The 22,258-nt window shown below is 38.3% G+C and overlaps 1 protein-coding gene across 5 annotated transcripts in view; it reads right to left on the reverse strand.

Moving 5' to 3' along the window:
* Positions 1 to 22,258, reverse strand: part of LOC125762217 (atrial natriuretic peptide receptor 1) — a 59,065-nt gene that overhangs the window by 34,846 nt on the left and 1,961 nt on the right. For 4 of the 5 annotated variants that reach the window (XM_049424065.1, XM_049424062.1, XM_049424066.1 and 1 more), the window contains exon 2: positions 536 to 1,669. In XM_049424065.1, coding sequence (XP_049280022.1) covers positions 536 to 1,145 — 610 coding nt within the window. In that variant the 5' untranslated portion in view covers positions 1,146 to 1,669. Of the gene's footprint in view, positions 1 to 535; positions 5,044 to 22,258 lie in introns of those variants that run through there. The other variant, XM_049424064.1, reaches the window with a different exon arrangement.

The raw sequence follows: 22,258 nt of genomic DNA on the forward strand, positions 1-22,258 counted from the left end.
CTCATTATGTTTGTTGATTTGCTAATTTAATGCGAAACGCTAAACGACACAACAACTGGTTTTGTTTGTTAGAACCCACCGCTGAGGGAGCAGAAAGTTGTTTAACAAATACTATATCCTCTGATCTCATGTTGTCTGTCATGTACACGGACACTGATACCGTTTTGTTTCCCATTGGGTCCGACACAGAGTTGTTGGTATTTGATTGATGGTGTTTTGGGACTAGTTCTAGCGTTTAAACTAATCTCGGTGAGCATTAAGATTAGTTGTTGCCTTAGTCAAGCCCTTTTTATCAGTGCTCTTCTTGTTTCCCATTTAATATCATACACGGTATAATTTAGGGCTTGTAAGACAAGTCTTTAAAACATCTACAGTCATTTGTTTGTAAGTTTCTTATTTGTGAGAGCGAAAAGTACTCATTGTTCTTAAGTGATTCGATTTGATTCCTGTCGTACATTTTCTATTGGCAGTGTTTCTTAAAAAAACCCTGGGGAAAAGGGCAAACGAATAACCTGGAGGAAATGGGTTTTATCACCTGGTTTACGCTTGAGAAAGATATCGAACGCTCCGAGTGCACCGTACGTGGAGGAACACTGCGTATCACGATGGTCGATTTCGATGCGAAAGTTCTGCAGTAAGCCACCGGGTGCTGTCACTTCTCGCGTAGCCATCTCGATGACTGGCAGTACCGTGGAAAGGATGCGAACGTCTCGCCGCTTGCTCGGCTGCTCCGGTAGTAGTATGGCAAACTTTACGAAATTTCCTTGCGTATCATCTCCAGACGCACTGTTACCAGTTTTTATGCTGGCATTCGGTTTGGTCTGTTCACAGCCGTGCGCTACCTCTTCCACAGCATTGCGTGACGAACGGTTGACGAAGTTGGCGTACAATGGGTTTGTCGCTTTGACAGCTGTCAGTGGTGGAAGTGTTAGAGCACTCTTGCTATCCTTCAAACTATTAGCGGTATCGATGCGTTGAGACCGACTGTTGTTTGTCAGCAACAGTGGAGATACTGAACTGTCGATCGACCCATATACCAGCGATGTCCTTTCGTGCCCTGGTACGGAAGTGGTGAGTATGAAGAGCAACACCATCAAACAACACCGCACCGCCGCACGTCGCAAATCGTTCACTTTGGCAGACATGCTTGTGCGGTTGCTTTTGCCTTTGCCAATTATGTTTTACACCACACGGTTAAACGGTACATTAATCCAACACTACATCACTGTAAAATTTACCACCGAATATACAGACACACACACACAACCATGGGATTAATGGAAAACTATTTTCCCCTTTTTTACACCATCCACCCAGTATCACTTACAAACACACCACAGTAACACATTGCACTCAAATATCGTACCGCATTATTATTTCCATCGATATGGTAATACCATACCCATGGATTAATACGTTTGCACACTTCCCCGTGTACGGTACGATCACTTTAACCGGTTCTACAACAGCGACAGAACGTTCCATTCACACACTAGCCGGTTGTATACTAAGCGCGTCTATATCGTACGCTTCACTGCTTCACCACACGGGCGTACGGTACGAAGACATCTGCTTCGTGGTGTAGCAGTAGCCCTTTCGAACATTCGTCAACTGGATGCTTTGATATCGGCGCTTGTCATTAACAACCAAGCTGCTCCACTTCCTGCTACTGTGGGATGGAAGCAACAAATAATACGATTATGGAAAAGTGTTTCGCTATGCCGACGTACCGAAACGGACTATCGAATTTTATGATCGTTACGGTTCGGTGATGTTGTCGGCCGTGTTAGTTTGAGCTGTTTTCAGAGAAGGGGGTTTTAGTTTTCCCATCTAAATCGACCATTTTTCGTTTCGACCGAAAATATTGCCGCCTGATTGTCGATGAAGCTCAGCCGAAGCCGAACAGTAAATCAACTGTCAAAAACACTTATCAATGGTACGGTGGTATCGTTAAATGTCGAGTGAATTAGGGAAATAATGAAGCTATAGGCTTCTCCCCTAACGTCATACAATTTCATGGTCCTTTCAGTTTACTGCACAGCAAGTTGAGTCGGTGGAATTTACGAGTACTACGGTGTTAGATATTTTTCGTTAGAATGGGTGGTAACCGTCGTGATTGTTTGCTTTTTTGTACGAAATTTCATAACCCATTGAGTAAGTTTTTCGTGTGCGTAATGTGATAGTGCTTTCCGTATTACTAACGGCCACTAAGCTAGATGTAGTAGGAACATAGTGTTGAGCGCTAAAACTAATTCTTGTAGATTTTTAACATGAACTCGTAGACTAAATTAAATGAATCAGCTTGCTGTTTCTATTAAACACACAAACGAGCGATAAACAAGTTTTTAAAGTGGAAAGAATTAGCCTTACTTCTCACCTTAATATGTCATAGTTATTAAGCCCAATTTATCCGAACGATCGTTGATGAATAATTCAAACAGAAACTTACTCACTAAACATAACACGCTGCCCAAACATAATGATCAGTAGAGATGATAAACTAACACTTCAAAAACACTCATCAATAGATATGCCTGGACGAGATGAGCTCCACTTTATCGCAGCATTTACACTTTCCATTAGGCTCCAGCATCTTTCTCACACGGCTCCCGGGGCAGTCATACGATGTGAGATGAAAATTATTGCGTAACATTTTGACTGATTGCCTTACCTGGCCCATACTGATGGGAGGTCAGCAAAGTACCAAGCTTTATGGATAAACTTGATTCAGCAAAAAAAAAAAAGAAAGAAAAAAAAAGAAACCGCCGTGCGAACCACTCATTTGCAAACGACAGTTGCTTAATTGAAACCGTTCGCTGACGATAGCGCGCGTCACACCTCTTCCTTCTTCTATCGCGCTTTCTGTAACCCTCTTTGGTTCACATATCCATTTCACGGTGGCCATCAATGTATGTGGTTATGTATGTGTTTTTTGTTGTTGTTTTATTTTTGATTTTGCTTTTCACCGCCTTTTTTTGTGCTGTTGTTGAAGTTTTTGATTCCATCGCACGCGCTGGAGATTTTAATGCTTTCGATTACTTAATACGTAAATCATGACGATTTGTATGCTGGGTTAGCTATGCAACTTGTTGAGAATTTATGTAGTTGTGATTGTTTATGAAAAAAATTCTAGCCATAAAAATAAATAAAGAATAACAATGGCTACACTACCGTTCGTTTAAATATTATTTTCTCCAACAATGTACAAAACAATGCCAAACCCATTAAAGTTGTAAAGAAGCCTGATGATGAAAGTATGCTTAATTATGCGGCATTTTTAATTAATGTGCGTCCAATTGAGCGACAGGAATTAAGAGGTGGGCTATGTCAGTATCAAAGTAATATTGGCAGCAGACGAGCTGAAGATGTAATCGACCAAGAAACTGTCCAAAGAATGTTTCGAAACATTTTCAATCGACGCTCTCAAATGCAGCATCTTCCCGATAAGAGTTTTTGTCGTTTGTCGCTCTAGCGTTTCTCTTAAATTGATGAGCATGAGAGCTAGCAGACAACTTAAGTCAGTTGACCGTGTTGAAAGAATTTTTCAACTCCAATGTTGCCTCTTTTGTTGGCAGTTTTGTTTTTATTATTGTTTTTGATGTCAAACTGGAAAAGGTCCTTTATGTAATGGCGTCCATCAATCAGGAACACTCGTTCGAGCGCTCTTTCTTTTGGTATGTTTGCGAATCGTATCTTGTTCTTTTGCTTTATCACAACTGGACGCACATCCTGATAAGAGAGTTATCGGTGGAAAAATGTATGTTGGCTTTAACTCATACATATGCACGGATGATAAAAATGATGCACAAATCCCAATATCTTACAAACGGTTACATTTGTACGAGTGTTGAATCATAGTTTAAGTACGATTTTCCATTTGTAGCAAAATCTGATTGAATATTTTATTTGTTTTTTTGTTCATTTTTATGTCCTTCTTTCTTAGCAGTTGACATTATCAGAACTTTTTTTAAAGAAACAAAAAAAATTCTAGAATGTTTTAATCTATAAATATTTAAACAAGATTTAAACGCAACTGGTCGCACATCCTGATAAGAGAATTATCAGTGGAAAAATGTATGTTGGCTTTAACTCATACATATGCACGGATGATAAAAATGATGCACAAATCCCAATATCTTACAAACGGTCACATTTGTACGTGTGTTGAATTATAGTTTAAGTCCGATTTTCCATTTGTAGCAAAATCTGATTGAATATATTAATTTTTTTTTCATTTTTATGTCCTTCTTTTTTAACAGTTGACATTATCAGAACTTAAAAAAAAGAAAACATTTCTAGATAGACTAAAGCGTACCGCGTTAAGGCCTGCTTTCCACAATAGAAGAAATACCGCCAAAATAAAAGTTAAATGAACGGTAAATCCTTCCAAATTTCAATTTGCTCTCCTGTGTCAGCTCGCCAAAAACTACCTAGTTTACTTTTTTTGTTTTTGCTATTTCAACCCGAAAATGTGAGATCATTGTGAGCCAGAGCCAATTTCAGATTCCGCATTTTATGGCTTTTAAACGTTCCAGTTTGTCTGTTTGCCTTTTTTTAACGATCTTAAAAAGGTTAAAATGAATTCGTCTAACCTTTTTCTTTTCCACGATGACGTTTATTTTTATTTAGTGGTTTTCTCTTTCTTTTTAGATCTTTCTATCCATCCCCCGGTACGATATCATTTATGCAAAATTGTCATGCATCTAATAATGCATCTGACATCGATGCGGTATGTTCCTGTTTGTATAAACACGAAGGATATCTGCGCTTATCTGCGTTGTCAACCGTGTCCAAGATGGCTTCATTTTCTTCGCAAAAGACACAGCGCATATGAAGTAGACCAGATTGCTTTTAGCATTTAGAAAATGCTGATATAAATAAAATGAAATTAAAATAAAACTGTAGAGAAGCAAAGGGTAACATGACACTTATTGTTTAAACTAAAGAATATAAAAACTGTATTAGCAACTACAATGCAAAAATGCACGATACGGCTAAAAGCTGCATTCATTAAATTTAAATAAATAAACTACAAAAAAGATAGCTAAACGAGACAAATTTTGTCTAATTGGTTCAAAATCTTCTTAGAACTTTTTGTTTGTAGAATTAATTTTTTTGTTCTAAAATATGTTGTTAACTAGCATAAGGTTTACACAAATAATGAAAAGTTTTCTATTTCGTTTTCTGGTCAGAAAAGTTTGATCGCTCCTTTGACATATGTGTGTACGAAAAAGTGAATAATCTCTAGTTTGATATCTTTTAACAAGACTTGCATCTCTGCTCGAATCGATAATCATTTACGCATCTGTTTCATTCGTCATTTAGCCCGCGGCGAGAAAAAAAAACAGGAATATCCTGTTGTGCTTAAGGTTGTGCAACCATTTTACCGTGGATGAATAATGCCGACTGGTATACAGATTTGAACGCTCGCTTAACCCGTTTCCAAAAAACCCTATCCATGAACCTCACATTAATCGCACAGAACGATCTTATTTCACTTTCGTTCGAAGGTTGAATGGGCAAAAGAAAATCATCGAATCATCGTCGGTATCCTTTAACGTGAAGGTGATATATTTGTTTTCCATATTAAACACGACCCCAAACGTGATCACCGAATAAAGTTGCATGACAAAATCGTCTATCCCGGTAGGTTTGACGCGAATATGATGCTTGGTATGGCGTCTTGTGGACACTCACAAAAAATCGCGGTACATCTACCGTGCAGCGCGCTGCCACTATATGAGGTATTCCATCCTCGAATCAGCATACTAATGATCGTGGACCATGACAATCTTTTACCAGTGAGACGCGCAACATTACTACCTATCGTTGTTCGACTGTGCCATACAGACGCGCTTCGTCAGCCGTTTTTTTTCTGTTTGAGGGGAGAAGTTTTCGGCTCATTCTCCATCTCTGGGAATAAGCGATCTTATCGGTGAAATAAAAATGAACACCGAAATGGCACCGAAATGGGTTCGTTTCCTCTTGCCCCAAAAAACCCAACGACCGAAATGGAGAACTGCACAGCAAAAACCACTGACAAGCGGGAACTATCGCACACGGAACTGGACCTATAAATTGGCATCAAACATACCACCGGGCGCTATTAATAGGCAAAACGGGTTTGCAAAAAAGGCTGATGATGGAGTGATGATGAAAAACACAAAATAAAACAAAACCTCCTCTGCCACCTTCAAAACAGACGGTGACATCCGTGAACCGTTGACATTCATCCGTTGTGCGCTGCCGTGCTGCTGAGCTTTGTTTTCAGCCGTTATCGTGTGGCATAATTTGCGGGTTAGACAAGTTAGCGATGAAGATTAGGGGCGACACGGAGACACGCATTGCAAGGAAACGCATGCAAAACGGCGGCGACCCGACGATGGAATAATAAAGATCATTAAAGTAAGTTATGTTTTCGATAATTGATTCCTTTGCGTTTTCTTGTCGGCTGCGCTGCTGCAAGGATTAAAGCCTTTGGGGGGAATGAAGAAATCTTATCGTTTGCATAGGTATGGCATTTTTTTGTTTTAATTGATTGAATTTATTTAGTGAGCAGAAAAAAAAATCGTTTTGAAACAATTTAAATAATTTTAATATTTGTTTGAGTGAATTATGTGTTGAGAGATGTATGATGGCATTGGATTCATATTGCTAGCACCACCACCTGTGTCGGCAACGTGTATAATGTTTGCAAGATTTTTCTTTCTTATATTTAGCATTTTTGACTGTGTTTTTTCACGCTGCGGATGTAGTTTGTTTGCAGTAAAAAAGTCATAGAATCCTTCTAACATTTATTTTGAGATTTGTTCACTATCATTAAGCAATGAAAATTAGCTTATTTTTAGCAAACATATAAGTTGTCGTAATTTGCATCCCAAGATAAGAACAGGTAAAAGTTAAACATATTTTAAAATCTGCTTTAAAATGGGCTTGGGTTTGAATATAAATGTTCAACCATTTGTTTTCCTACCAATAATCAGCAGCAAACCGGGCGGGTGAAAAATTTATTTTTAGCTCAACGTATGGAATGTACAAAATTAACATAAAATACACACTAATCTGCAAAATAGTCAACGATAATCGTAGTCAACGCAGGTTTATGTTTGCAAATTGAAAACCTCCTAGTTTCTTTATTTGTATGTTGGTGTCGCGTTAGCGGCTAGACAGAAAATGGGCTATTAATCTCGCTGTCCACTCAACTACACACGGTAGGTGATGATATTTCGATTGGTTGAAATTGGTTAATTTACGCACCACACACACACACACACCCATCTAAAAGCGGCAGGTGGGCATTTTTTGGGCAGGTGGACCAAATCGGTAAAATTGCACAACCAAGGCGTGTGGGAATTGTTGTTATGTTTTGTTACGTTTTCTTCAGGCGTTTTAGCGTGCATCGGTTCGCATACTCTTGTCGACCCTATAACTGGGACAATTTTTTTGTTTTTTTTTGTCAAGCGATCTAATTAACCAGCTTGTAGTTGTAAGCAATGCGCACTATCCCGTCCCGTTGTAAAACGTGTAAATTTAATAATCATCAGTTACATTTGGCTTCAATCAACCTTGTTCAAGTCAGCTGAAAGGGTGCACAGCACCTGTAACGGGACGTTACACTCGCCCATTTTGTCGCCTGCGGTCTTAAATGAGTGGCACGCGTTTATGTAAATGTCGTGCCAGAACACTGACTCGATCGTGCGAAAAAGTAGCTGCGAGGCGATTCCCTAACGATTGGATGGGTTACGTGTGTTTGCCTTTTTTCTGCTGTTGCCCACTGCTTTGTTACACGTACTCGGCAACCTTTACCAGCAGCCCTTCATCTCATCACGTTAGCACCCGGTCACGGGGGGGGAACACAATCTGCACGTCAACAATTTGTCAAATGGTGCGAACACAACCATCTGGGGATGTACGATCCCGGCCACGACCACAAAACGGAACGCGAATAAAATTGTGTGGCAGAATAACGCTAAAATGTGTTAATAGCGTTACAGAAAGTAAAAGGTTTTGCGCGAAAGGTTTTTTGCCGTTGTGGAATTTGTTTGAAAAAAAAAACATAAATCGGTCTTGTGTTTATTCAATTAGTTTCTTTATATAACATGGTAGTTTTAATTAGCAACTCTGGGGTTTTTTGTTGTGGAATTTCTATTTTTTTAATGTTCCAAATTAGCCCCAAATTTTAATGCTGAATTTTTGAATCATTAAGATTCATGATTCACTGAGGCTTAATGAATCTTTCTTAAGATCCATGAATCTATAAATATTTAAACAAGATCAGTGACACGTTGACTACTGCAATAAAAAGTTGTGTACATATAACAATATTCTAATTCCGTCTACTGATCGTGACGGCCTTAGAATAGTAAATAATTAACTGGCCTTTCCAATCAAAGGCTAGTCTTTGTTTGGTATTTTACACATGTCCACAAATATTTATGGCAAAAGCTGAAACAAAAAAAATTAATATGTAAAAGCTTGAATGTTTAGATGTTCAGATATTCGTCAGAGAAAGATAAATATTCAGATTTCCATTTAATCTTTAGCGATTATTGAATGCTTATAGATTATTGAACATTTTGAGAATCAATTCATGATTCGAACGACTCCTCGCCGAAGATTCACGTATTTTATTTCCCTTAGTTTAGTTTTTTTTTTTAGAAATTTTTAATCTAAATCAGTTTTTATTGCAAAGCGTTCGGTTCACGACACTACCATGTGACATATGAGTTTTGCAGATTAATAGTTGCTTCAGTTGTTTTGTGCTTTTCGTTGCTAGCCCATCGTCTCGCCACGGAATAAAATTCCATTCTAGAAATCTCCATAATTTTCCCATCGTCTTCAAAACAACGTGGAAGCGAGTCGAGTCCTGCCAAAGGTTTTACCCCAAAAAAACGGCCTGGCTGACGAGGGGCATCCACTTCCACGGTGAGGGCTTTTAGAGCGGGGTCGTAAAACTTTTGCAACCGTCAACCGTGGTGGCAAATTACCGAACACGCAGTTTCGCTTCGAGAACCATTTACGAAAATTTTTGGTTTTTTGTTTATGCTACACACCTCATGATGGCCACAATTCCAAACGTCTTGAAGCACCTATTTCGTTGTGCCGTGGTGCTTTTAGTATTCACAGCGCCGGTAAAACGTAAACGATACCAGGATGCGACCACCAACCACCGACGGTTCATTATCTCCCGGAACTCTGGCGTACTCTCGGCGGTGTACTACTCGCTTCGCGTACGTGTATGTTTTCGTACCGATCGTGCGAGACATGTGCGAGAAAATTAAGCCTCCCAAACCACGTGACGGACGACGTTTAAATACAACCGGTGAGCACACTGTTTGGACAGCTGAGTTTATGGGCGCTAGGGCAAACGATCGGCCCGCCAAGAAAACGCAGCCACAATGCGTACGCAAGGAAGAAAAGGGGAGGGAGAGTTTGCGAAGTATAATAATCATGGCGTAAGCAAGCTAACGTCAAACGGTTAAGATAGATTTTACAAAGCGTTTTTGGGAGAATCTTTGCAAAATGAAATGAACTTCTTACAGCGTGATGTGAAGTGGTTTTTAATAATAAACAATGAGGACGTATTATTCGTGAAATATTTTTCCTAAAACTGAAATTATTGAACAATATGTGTGAGGAAAAAACCCTTATCGTCTATCTCGGAAAGGAGCAAAATCATCGAACAGTATAAAATGTGTCAAACATTAGTCACTGGAAAATTGTCATAAACTGTCATAACAAAATGTGGAACCTTCCTGGTCATTCCACAGATATTGAAAACGAGAACATATCATTTACACTCCACAGACATCCGACAGAACCGCCTGCGTAATGCATTCCAATGGGACGATGAGATGAGCTCGAATGCTTTCAATTTTTCTGCTACATTTCCCACCACATCATCCCACAAAACCGTTCGTTCAGATGCATTCCTTGAACCGTTGGCGTGTGGAAATTGCACGCATTGCACGTCGCATAGCAAAGTCGTCGAATATCAAATCAATGTGCAGATGTCAAAGTATTCATACCATTAGAGAATAACAATGTTTTCGAGAGCGTATGTGAGAATATAACATTCTGCCAATCCACATTTGAATTCACGTTTCCGTAGCATCCATTTCTCAGAAACAGTTCGTTCTAACTTCTTGGAAAACATACGTTTATTTTTCCGTGTTGATGTGTGAAAATCATTTTCCCTTCTTTAGGACTCGTGGGTGATAGCTGTTGGTACTCCACAGGATATAGCAAAGGCAGGTAAACGACTGTAGATTTGCTACTAATTTTACTTTCATCTCAATGTAAAGTGTTTGTTAAGACGGGATGCCTTAATTATAATGGAAGTTAAATAGCTAAAATTATTTCGCCTGGAGAATTGGATGAATTTTGTTTTTTGGTTGTTCTTGATTAAAAATCCTTCTGCCCTAGGTTGGTGCGATCCTGGGAAACATTCATTGGAAATAAAGCAAGAACAATCTAACAGAGTGGTTTGTTAGCAGCAACAGCGAAACTAATCCCACTCGGTGACGAATTTTCCTGCGTAGCCCCACTAATTGGACACCGACGTTCCAGGTATTGCCTTCAAAACATCAAAGAAATGGTTGAGTGAAAAATGGAGAAATCATTTTGCTGCTCAGTACGCGCAAAAAATCATTAACCTTGACTTGTGGTAAACCACAACCATCTTAATAGATTTCCTTTTCTGTTCCTGCTGTTACTGCTAAATAAAAGTAACCAAAAAAAGAGATTTAAAAAAAATCGTTGAACCACAAATGTGGCAATGTTTCCCAGGATGCGAAAAACAGTTTCATTTGGTCGGATGGAAATAGACTGTTAATTACTTTGATTTGAATATCTGTTCTATCATCACTGTACTGTACCATAAATCTCTCCTGTTTCTGTTCTTAATGCCGCATTGTACGACGTTTGTTACAATATGTCTAAATGTTTGTTACATACAATTACAGTCAGCGGAAATGATTTACTAAACGGTGCGCCGCCACGTTTAGGTCGATGATGAATTGGGACAATAATCATAACCCAACAATCACGCACTCGATCAACCTAATGACCGTGCATCAACGTGTCTGCTTTTAATTTTTCCACCTCAACCACCACAACAATGTAACGGCAAACAGCTTCATCAGCTTCTGTGGGGCTTTTGTTTGCCGTAAAACCCTAGCCTGTCAATAAATCACCAGCTGTTTCAACCGACAACGTACAGGCTTCAACGGTCGGTGATGCATTGTGGTGCGAAAAATGCAATTTATCCACTCACATATCGATGTTATCGGCAAGGGTGTTATGGGCAATCAAACTACCCTTACTCGCATATATATCATCTCCCTTTTTCATACACTCATGGTACGTTGCAATATTGCACGATTTCATTTACCTTTCTGCTGTAGTCGCTTAATTCTATCGTGCAGGTAATGGATGAAAAAAAAACAGCAATATTGTAGCAAATCACATACCGACATAGATGCTTTATAAGGAGAGATCTTTTCCTCCCATTGAGCATCAACCTGCTTGGGGATCCGGCTTTCACGTGGGTGCAATTTGCATCACGACAAGAGCAACGAATGGATTCAATTGCATAGTTGCACTTGTAAAAGGTATTGGCTCGGTTTAGCGGATACCGGATGCTTCTGCCAGTCGATGCTAAATCGTGATGATACGTGTGTTGGAACATTGTTGATAGAGATCGTCTAAGATTGTACTAATTATTGGTCAATTAATTATGCACAATTTATGCAGCCCGATTATGTCCACTGCTGGATTTGTTTGGGTTCGCATGGTTACAAATTGAATTCGATCGAACATGCTGATGGCTATCAATTGCTGACACATACAGCAAATGCGATAAAGGTATGATAATTTAGTATAATTGAGGTAACTGCAAATCGTGCAATGAACTCATACTCTGTAAGTTGTTAAGTACAATTGTGTTCAATAAAGTAGCAGTGCGTGTCAATAAAGCTTCAAGCAACTAGCATACTTTCATGGCGTTACAGACTTTTTCTCGAAGTAAATAATCGTAAGCATTCCTAACATTACAGACCCGCAAAAGAAATACGAAAAGGAAACATTGATATCATGTGGCCGTGAATCAAATCCTTATTTACAGTATCATTTATCCCAGCGTAAAAACGTAGTCCCCCGAAGCAAAGGAGGATGTAGTTTTACTACTTCTCTACATTTATATGTACTTTTAGTATTTCTCTTTGTATTAACAAAAGTTTGAACAAGTTTGACTATCATCATACTGTGTTTAACTGTTCACTACCCTAGCACTAGTGAACATTATATCAGTTTATATTAGTTATACGACACTTTTCAGGCATTGCTATCCAAAGCAGCAAAAAAAGTTTAACAGAAAATAAACAAAATTACCAAACAACATAAACAAAACAGCCAATATAACAAATTTGTAATAAGTACAAATTTTAAAAACTGAAATTGGGGCGGACGGTGGTATATGGGATAAACGGGGCCAGCTCACACGGCAGGACTGGGGATCAAATCCCATCCGGAACGCCACTCCCTAGCATGGACTGACTATCCTGCTGTTCTAAACGAGCAAAAATCTGAAACACAGAAATAGTCAGAACACAGACAGACAGAAAGAGTTGATACATTATGTGACAAAATCATGATAAGTAATAGTCAAAAACCAAATCTCCCTGAAAGCAGTTAAATATGACGCTAATAGTAGAGAAATATTATAATATTAAAAATGTGCTATAAAAAAAGCTATATATGAACTCGAGGATGAGCACAAATTGAAATATTTCATACAGGTTTCATCTTTCCCATAGGTAATGTAACTCTGATTAAATAATCAACCAAGGTCAAGAACGATCTCATATTTCGATACAACCAATACAACCAAATCAAATATCATCCCTCAAATGCATTAAGTATCGATTGAAACGTTACGAATTCGGCCCGATGCATTGCAGCCGCGGGTGTGTGTGTGTGCAGAAAAATGCTTCTCACAGAAAAACACGTACCAAAACAGCCAATTTCGTTCGCATACGAATGTGTTTATTTATATTCGAGCAATTTTCCCGATGAAGTATCTAATTGCGTGCACTCAGTGCAATGGCTCGTCGAATGTACGATCAAATTACTATGGCAATATACTTCAATTAAACGGATACGAATATCGCACTGGAAGCAGCTGTTGGCGGTCAAGTTGAAGGAAGGATTGATCGTACAAAACGTCTTCGCTCATTAGAAGAAATGTTTGTTTACACTGTTTATCTTAGAGCTGAAAAATCTTGACGGTTTCTATCATACCGTAACGGGGGATTTTTTTTTGGGTTTCCATCGCCATTTCCTGCCTCACTTTATCATTCATTTTCATTACAAGTGGCCAATTTGTCTTCCATGTGTTTGCCTTTTTGTCACATACTTTTTGTACACACACACACACAAACATAAAGTTGAGGTAATAAATTAGAGTGCCACTGGGGTAAGAAAGAAGCGTTGCCGCAATGAAACATAAAAAGAAATCATTAGTCTTCGAAGGAAAAATTCATTACGAATTAGTGCTGATAATCAACATTCCCTTGCTGGTTGCGTTTGCTTCATCTTAACGCTTGCAGCTAAATGTTGGCATAGCATACTAAAAAGGAAAAAAAATACAAACATCCATTCCGTGGAGAATAATTAAAACCAACCGAACAGACCAGGCTCTATGATGATGGGCGTTATTTATTTTGTACTGAATTTTGACATACGGATAATTAATGTTAGTACCTTGGTAGATTAGCGTACCGATAACATTTTCCAAAAACAGAAACTTTAGATAAAAAAATTAATATAGAAATTAATTCCAGCAATAAATTTTTAACTTTTATCTGTGAAAAAATATCTTAATTAATATGTTTTACAAATATTAAATAATTTATAAATAAGCGTAATTACATAAAATAAAAATAGAAGTAAAAAAAACAGTAAACAGAAGTTTAGAAGTTAAAAAACAAATGCAAAACCTAAACAAACAAACGTCACTCGTCATGAAGCAATGCTACTATTATTAACTCCCTTCCAGCTCTCGTAAAGCGAGTTATAAAAAGGTAAAGAAAGGCTACATTTTTTCACACAAAAAAAAACCCGTTTTAACCACGTGCCACGTACCGACTTCAGTATAGAAATTGATTCGTCCATTAACATCCCGGTGCATTCTCGGGATCTGTGCATTCTTGATCCACCGGACCGGCAAAATGGCGAACTACCGGAGAATGAAGCTGTGAAAAGGGCAACTCAAGCTGCGTTCGATGTGATGGATGACAGTATTGGATTACGTCGTTATCCACATCCTCTCCTTGCTCCTCTTTTTGTTACACTACGAGCACCGATTACCATTATTGAGGAAGATCGCCACTGTGGAAATGACTTATTTTTAATGTTTCCCACAGCAGTGTCTGTGGTGATGGTTGAGAATCATGTTAGAACAGAATATTTTCTACTTCCCCCCGAGAACAATTTCAACCAGTTGGGAAAACGCATTTGCCAGTTTGCTGATGGTCCCAAACATTACTTCTACTTTAATTTTGCTCCATCGCATGATTTGTTTTTTGCTGCCGTTTATATCCACCAACGCTCATTCTGCTCGTTGTGCCCGGTTTCCAATGGATGCTTTTAATTAAACCAACAAACCCAAAACGGTTCGCTTGCCGCTGGATCAAACATTACACCGGCTGCTGCTGCATTCTGGGTGGGAGCAAAATACATTTAGAAATTGCAGCCGCAGCAGGTTCAATGTGAATGTGCGGTTGAAAATAAAGTTGTGAGTCAGGTTCATGTAACGGGGCCCTAGATGATGCACCTAACGATACTCAAGATCAAGGTCACAGCAGCTTGAAGACAGTAGAGAGAAAAGAAAAAAGCTACAGAAAATGATCCTCTACTTTAATATCAATTATCACGTCCCTTATTGACAAATAGTACAGGACGGGTTTGGGTGAAGAATATGATTAATTATCTACCATCTGTGAACAAGGGCAAATGAATGAACACATTTGAACGACACCATAAAAAAACTATTCCCCAACGATGTGTCGTGTAGCACCGAAATGAAGAGCCAAGGAAACAGCCAAAAAAACAAATATTGCTACCAGCTCACCACATGATATGGTATTAGTTTTATTGTTATATGGACAGCACAGAAATATGATTAAAAATCAACCCCAAAATCTGTTCCGAAACTGGTTTTAGTTTCGAAACTGTTCCGATTTTTTTTCCATAATAAACTTTTACTCCGTGAGCAATATTCCGGTCCTGGGTATTGCAATTTTCTATTCTCATGCAAATGAGACACTTTTGGGGGCCCGTGGGACAATTAAGGTGTTGAAAATAGAATGCGTATTTGTGGTGATTCGTTCGTATGTGGTTATTTTTGAATAAAAGCGTGCAGCATTAGTGAATGAAATATTTCCGAATGAATGAATGGAATAATATTTGCGAGAAGCTTATTGAATTATATGATGGTCTTAGGATTATCATTTAATTTTAGACGTCTTTTTCCGCCTGTTACTTGCTTTACGGTTTTGTTTGTTTTTTTTTTCATTTAATAAGCTTGTTGTTTCACCATATGTCATGTTTCGTGTGTCAAAACGGAATCGTAAACTTTAAACACATTATCATTTTCTGATCACACCAGCTGGAACTGGTTTTGATCAAAAAAGAGGTTTTCCAGACACGAAAACAATTTTTTTTTTCTTAAAAGGGGAGGTATTTATATCTGAATTTAAAAAAAATGGGGTGATATTTCATCATTTACGAAGATGACAGTTTTTTTTTAATATTTGGATATACACCTTTGACAACGTCTGTTGTTACAAGTTAATCGATAATACTATGGTAGAAAATCAATAACTCAATATGGCAAAGAATTGAATTTATTCCATAGCTCTTCTATGATTTACCTTAATGAAAATGGATGCATTTGTCTTAGCCATGCACAGGTATGTCTCATATCAAGCCTCAATCCAATCAAAAAACTCCCACCATAAAGCAAAATCTTCCTTTCAAAGAATCAACCAAGATGAGCAGGATTCTAACCCATCTTCTACTGTGTGTGGAATATTTACATAACCTCCACCATTGAACCGTAACCCACAACACGGCAAATTTTGCATATTGCAAATCGAGCTCCGCTACAAATTGCAGTGTTTTCCATTTTACCACACTTTTGCCCGGCCGAGCATCATGGAAAGGAAGGTGTGACGGGGTGGCGATCATCTCGCCGATCGTGTCAGCTGCATCGTTACTGATGTTCGAGTGTCAAAACTGGCGCGTCAAACGGCTTACTTTGTAAGGCGGCAAAAACTAACCGGGTCCGACAGGGTGTTGTGCATTAATGCTGCCTGTCAAAACACAAGGTACATGGGGGTGGGGGGTGGTGAATTAATGGGTGCAAAGCGATGATACCATTATTTTTAGTGATGGCGTAATCGGATGCAAAAGCATTCCTTTCTTCCTTGGTCAGAATGTGGGCAGATAGTTTGATAAGCGTTGGTAACTCAAAGGAAAATTCCTAACAGATAACACGAGTTGGTTTGATGGCCGGAATCGCAAGACATAACATATTGATGAGATCTTCATCGTATCAATTTGATGTTATATATTATGCAGTTAATTTTTATTTTGTGCCAAATTTACGAAGTGTCATAATATGCACATGTTTATTTGAGTTTTTTGGGAGAAAATCAATATAAAGAACACATGGAATGCAACGAAGTTCTGTGAGAGAGGAGTGTAAAAAAAGATTTTGTTGAATCTATAAGATTAGATTTTAGATAAAAAGTGACTACATTGTTCAACACCAGAACTAACAAGCGTTTTAGGCTTTTTCATTGCTGAATTCTTTAGAATTAATTTCCAAGTGTTTTCCAACTTGAATGTTTTTTAAAGTCCGTATCGTAGAATAAATTGAGGATTGAGATTGCTTCACAAATGTAAATTTAGGTTTCATATTTCATCTTTACAGCATGCTCAATATTAGTCGTAACGAATCTCTATATTTCTTAGGTAGACGGACTTGTGGTAGTCTAATTCAGTACTTAAGTTGTAAGCAATAGTATTGGATTTACATGTATAAAACAAATATAATTCCCAAATGTCGTTAACGAGTGTTCAAAATCAAAGAGATGCCAAGTCGTGTTGAAACTTCCACAAATAGCTCATATTGGTTCATGTTCAGCATAGCGTCACAATTACATTCACCATAGCTTTCTTGGTACAAGGATATTTATTTCTTCCAAGAATCGTGAAGCGTTTATCGTACCATTAAGCAAACAAGTAACAAACATAGCCTAGGAATTCATACGCCATTTTTCTAAAAACTCAATATCTAGCAAGAAGCATCGCACACTGTACGGTGGTAGCTGATTTTTGGTTATGCTACGGCAATTTCCGTAACGCATATCTTGTAATCTAACGTTGAATAGCTCGAATTCCGTTGGTTTGCAAGAAGGTATAAAGGCACCAAACTACAGAATTGTATTGCAGGACCGATCTCGCAAGGCTTACAATTTTTTTCATATTTCGACCCAGTGTTAAAAACAAGTCCTACAAGTTTTTTTTATAATGATTAGGGAGTTTCAAGCCCGAATTTAGAGCTCTCATCCCTACTCTTAAGTCTCATTTCTCAACAAAAATTGTTTACGCCATTGCAATTACACCAATTGCTAAAACTGAGTATTAACAGACTGTAACAGATACGAGTTATTATTAGAACGAACAATATACAATTTTATGTACATCGTCCACATACAGGAGGAACGAGTTCTTCGGTAGAACAAGCGAGAAAACATCATAGTATAAAAGCAGATACAATTCTTATCGTATAACATTGAAAACTTGGAGAAGTTCTTGGAAAAATTGTTTTTATGTAGGAAGAATTTGATTATTTCTTGTTGTGAATAAATGTCTATGCATTTTAAATTGTTTGGAAATGTACATAAAGTTTCGTACTTGGTTCATCAAAATCATATTTTCATTACAATTCACATTTCCGTATATTTTCTTGTTTCACAGCCGAGCATCACCATTGCTCATACTTTAACAGCACGCGCTACAATGTAAGGACATCAGCACAATTGTAAACAAAGCCAGCAAAACAAATAGCTATACCCTTAGGCAATCAAAAAAGGGAATCAACCGATTCGCCTTGGTTTCGTTGTGATATTGCCAATCACTGCGACATTGATTATTGGACTCTCGATCCTTGTGGAGCAGCATACACATTTATCCCACACCGGGATTAAGGCAGAGATGTTCCTCCAATACTTGCCCAGCATATATGTGCTCGTGTTTTTATCACACCTTCCCGGACAGATCGGAATGATTGCAACAAACACACCACAGCTGCTGCACAGAGGTGTGACTGTTGCGAATTGCCGCACGTGCATCATAACACGGTTCCATCGCAAGCAACGAGAGCTACAGCTGTTCACAGCTGGGTACATGTGCCGATTCCAATCCCAGTATGAATTTATTCCTTATGGCGAAATATTTTCCATAAAATTCAACCAACAAGGATTTCGGTTTTATTTCAATATGTGAATACTGTATGATACTGTTTCAGAAAAATTATGTCGTTTGCTTGAGCTTTATTTAGCATAAGCAAAGACAAGATGGAAAAGTTATTCATTTATGAATAAACATAAATACACTCAAACCTGACACAGAAAAGCACGCATACAAGCGGTAGGATCAATTTATTTTCAACCAGCTGGTTAGCTGTGTGGATCCCACGTTTGTTACGAGCGACAGCAACAGAGCATGATGGGCGCTTTTAAATGTTCTACAGCAAACACCTCGCATTTCATGACGAAACCTTCTCCCACGTCCATTATTGTATTAGAAGCGAAAAGGGTTTTTTTTAGGTTTGAAAGAAAGGTGACATCTTCTTCGAAGCACATTTCTGCAATCGTGAGCAACGCACGGACGATCCGTGTACTACCATCGCCCTAATGAAACAAATTATCACTCCGTTTGGTCTTGTTGTGGGGCTAATTTTCTACCCTCCCCGAGGGGTGGATATATTTTTTGGAATGAAATAAACCAACAAAAAAACGCCTGTTTGCCACCAACAATAATGCTTTTCTATGGTACACGAATAGCAACAGGTGGCAAACGACCGAATTATGTGAAAAGCATCATTAAAAGTTCTAAAGAGAAGAGCTTACAGTGGAGTTTCGTTCTGATCCTTTTAGTAAGTGCTTTTTTGGCGTCGTTTTGTTCTGTGGATTTTATTTCGTAACAGCGCAGCGTTTAAAAAGAAACCGTGTAATGTCTTGGTTTTGTCTGGAACCAGATGACACGCGATTAAGTTTAAAATATTGAATCGGTTGAAGGTGTGCTGCAGCTTTTTCACACACGTGGGATAATTAGCCCTTGCTTGCAACAGGTAAGAGAACCATGTCGTGGTGTAAGGTTACTTTTCATGTGTGTTGTAATGCACTTTTGTACAACTTTACTATTTAAGCACTAGTTTTCTTTGCCTACCTTAGACATAGACAAGCTTACAACACACATTTTCTCATCTGTCTCACAGCTGTATCGTTAACAGAATGCGGTGCTCATCTTACAAACCATTAAGCATGCTTCGTCGTCACGATGTCTCAACAGCTTTCTAGTTGGGAGTGCAGTATTTATCTAAAAGTGGCTCTAAAAGCTTCTTACTAACGGTTGAATACCCTGACGCTACCGGATATCGAAAATGCGTACTTCAACAGATGGAGTTGTCAAGACGATGGGCACCAAACCGAAAAAAACCCATGCAGACCGTACCATATTTTTCAATAAACTATTCATCTTATGTTGCTGCGTACCATTACAATACGTTCGGTTTTCGTACACCTTTCGTACACCTCGTACACGGAACATCTCGTTCAATCTTGCATCCGTTCCTTCGATGGTTTGACGGAGGAGGATTTGTAACACGTTCGGCCAAACTTACCCGGGTGACGAAAAATTTGAATTGGAAAGCATCCGGCTGTCAATAAACTCGATATGTCACGGTTAGCGCTTGCTGCGTGATCAGCGGGAAATGCCAGCGGTACGTGTAGTGTAGAATTTGCTTCTGGTGAACCTGGACTTGGTCAGCTCGTTAGAATACAAAATGACCCAAAACGGTTACCGATGCGAATGTCTTTAAATTAGCAAAACCAATCCGATCGTACAAAGGGAAGATCGCAAAGCGTTGTGGGCATGTGATCTGTCACAATCTTTTAACTAGTTTGTTGGTCATTCTTTCGACACACTCCATTCGGCAGGGTTGTGATGGAGGACAAAAAATAAGAGGAAATTTTCAACGGAAATAACTTGAAATGTATTTATATTTTTAAATTTCATGTTTCACAAAAAAAGGACATGAAAACCACCTTATAGTGTTCATTTAATTAACATGCGAGATGGGTATATTCAAAAGTTGTGTAAAAGTTTCTGGAAACTAATCAGTTTTCCCTACTTTCAATAAATAAAATTTTTAGTGTTATATTTTTTTTATAATATTTTTACTATTTTCATCGTTAATACTATTTGCCATTATACTTTTATTGACTATTTTTATCTTTACATTAAACATAGATGTTCTTAAAATTTTCAAAATATTTGAAATTTCATAATTTGTAGTGAAACATCTATAAGGGCTATAAGTAAAGAATTTTTTAAATACATTTTTTATTTTATTATTGAATTGATCGGTTATTCTATGAATGTGTTAATGTTCTTTCATTAACATATCAAAAGACCTTATTTTCGAGACATGCAAACATATGTGATTTTTTAGCAATTTTCCAAAATTAAAATTGACTGCGAAATATACAATATTTGTCACATAAGAATCGATTAACTTTTAACGTTCGAAAACAACATCGATTATGAATTATGTATTATCACATCATAAAAAAATATTTTTGTTGGAAAAATTTAAAGAAGGTCTTCTTTAAAGTTGTGCGTAGATAAAAAAAAAGTCTGTATAATTATGACATCATGCGATTGAGATCGCAAGTGAGTTACTTTCCCTGTTACTATCGGCATACAACGGTACACCACTGGATGACATTTCGTTGGTTGTTGATAATACCAGCTAAAGGGCCGCTGCCTCATCCATCGTTCCACAAATGCATCTTCGAAGAAACGTGTCATACAAAAACCCTCACCCTTTTAGCTCCTTCCCAGAAGGTGGACAAGTGGTGGTAAAATATTGCATACTATTGCTAGTGCATGGAAAGCGGCATCTCACATTTGCATCTACTGCATTTCTGGTCCCGCAAGTTAGCTCTTTCCCTTCGTTTGCATCGCCCCTCGCCGTATGGCCAATCTAAATCGCCCACGTTTTTAGTAAAACATGTACGGAACCTTACCGTCGGGTGCAATAATTACTCGGCTTGCACTGCATATGCAAATGCGCTTGAGGAAATACACCATCGAAGGTGGGCAAACCGAGGTGTATGGAAACGTGCACCGGGTGGAACAATATGACGTTAGTCATCAATCTGTGTCATGTTTCGGGATGACTTAATGCGTACCAATGTCTCGGACTAGCAATGAGGATGGATTAGACGGGGTTTTGCAAAGGATATGGTTTTGTTTTACAATGAACCCCGTTGCATTAGATAGGGTATCTTTGTTGTTTTTCCTTTTTTTCCTAGAGTTCAACAGATCAGTATCACAAATCTAGATTGAATTTTGGAGTGAAATACGAGAGTGGGTACAATTCATCAAATCAAGTTCAACGGTATCACCGCTGGTGGCGATAACGTGGAGTAGTGTTTTTTATTATCTTTTTAATTTTTGAAAACAGAATAAAGAGCACTCCATTTAGATGAGCTTTCATTTGATATTGGAACTATATCCTATATACGTCGGTTTTACATAGATCCTTCCTTTTTCCATCACACGACGGTTAGTGATAACGACGATTGCTAAGGAAGCCATTGAAATACGACCTCGTAACTACATTTATCAACACGAATTCCAAAAACCTGCCGGCAGCGCAGTTTGCTGCCGGTAAAACTCTCCCATATATAGGTCAAAGGCAAGGGCAATAAATTTACTACGATAAATCTCCCACTTCGAAAAAGTGAACGCAAACGTGCTACCATGCGTGAATGGAGAATCGTAAAATTAAATGCCGGTCGAGGAATATGAATTCTTGCCGGAACGATCGTAAGATAAATCGCAAATCGAACGTAACGAAACTGGTCGCATGCACTCGCAAGATTACGTTAGTGCCGAGGTT

This window comes from Anopheles funestus, chromosome 2RL (genome assembly GCF_943734845.2).
Source record: "Anopheles funestus chromosome 2RL, idAnoFuneDA-416_04, whole genome shotgun sequence".
NCBI lineage: Eukaryota > Metazoa > Arthropoda > Insecta > Diptera > Culicidae > Anopheles > Anopheles funestus.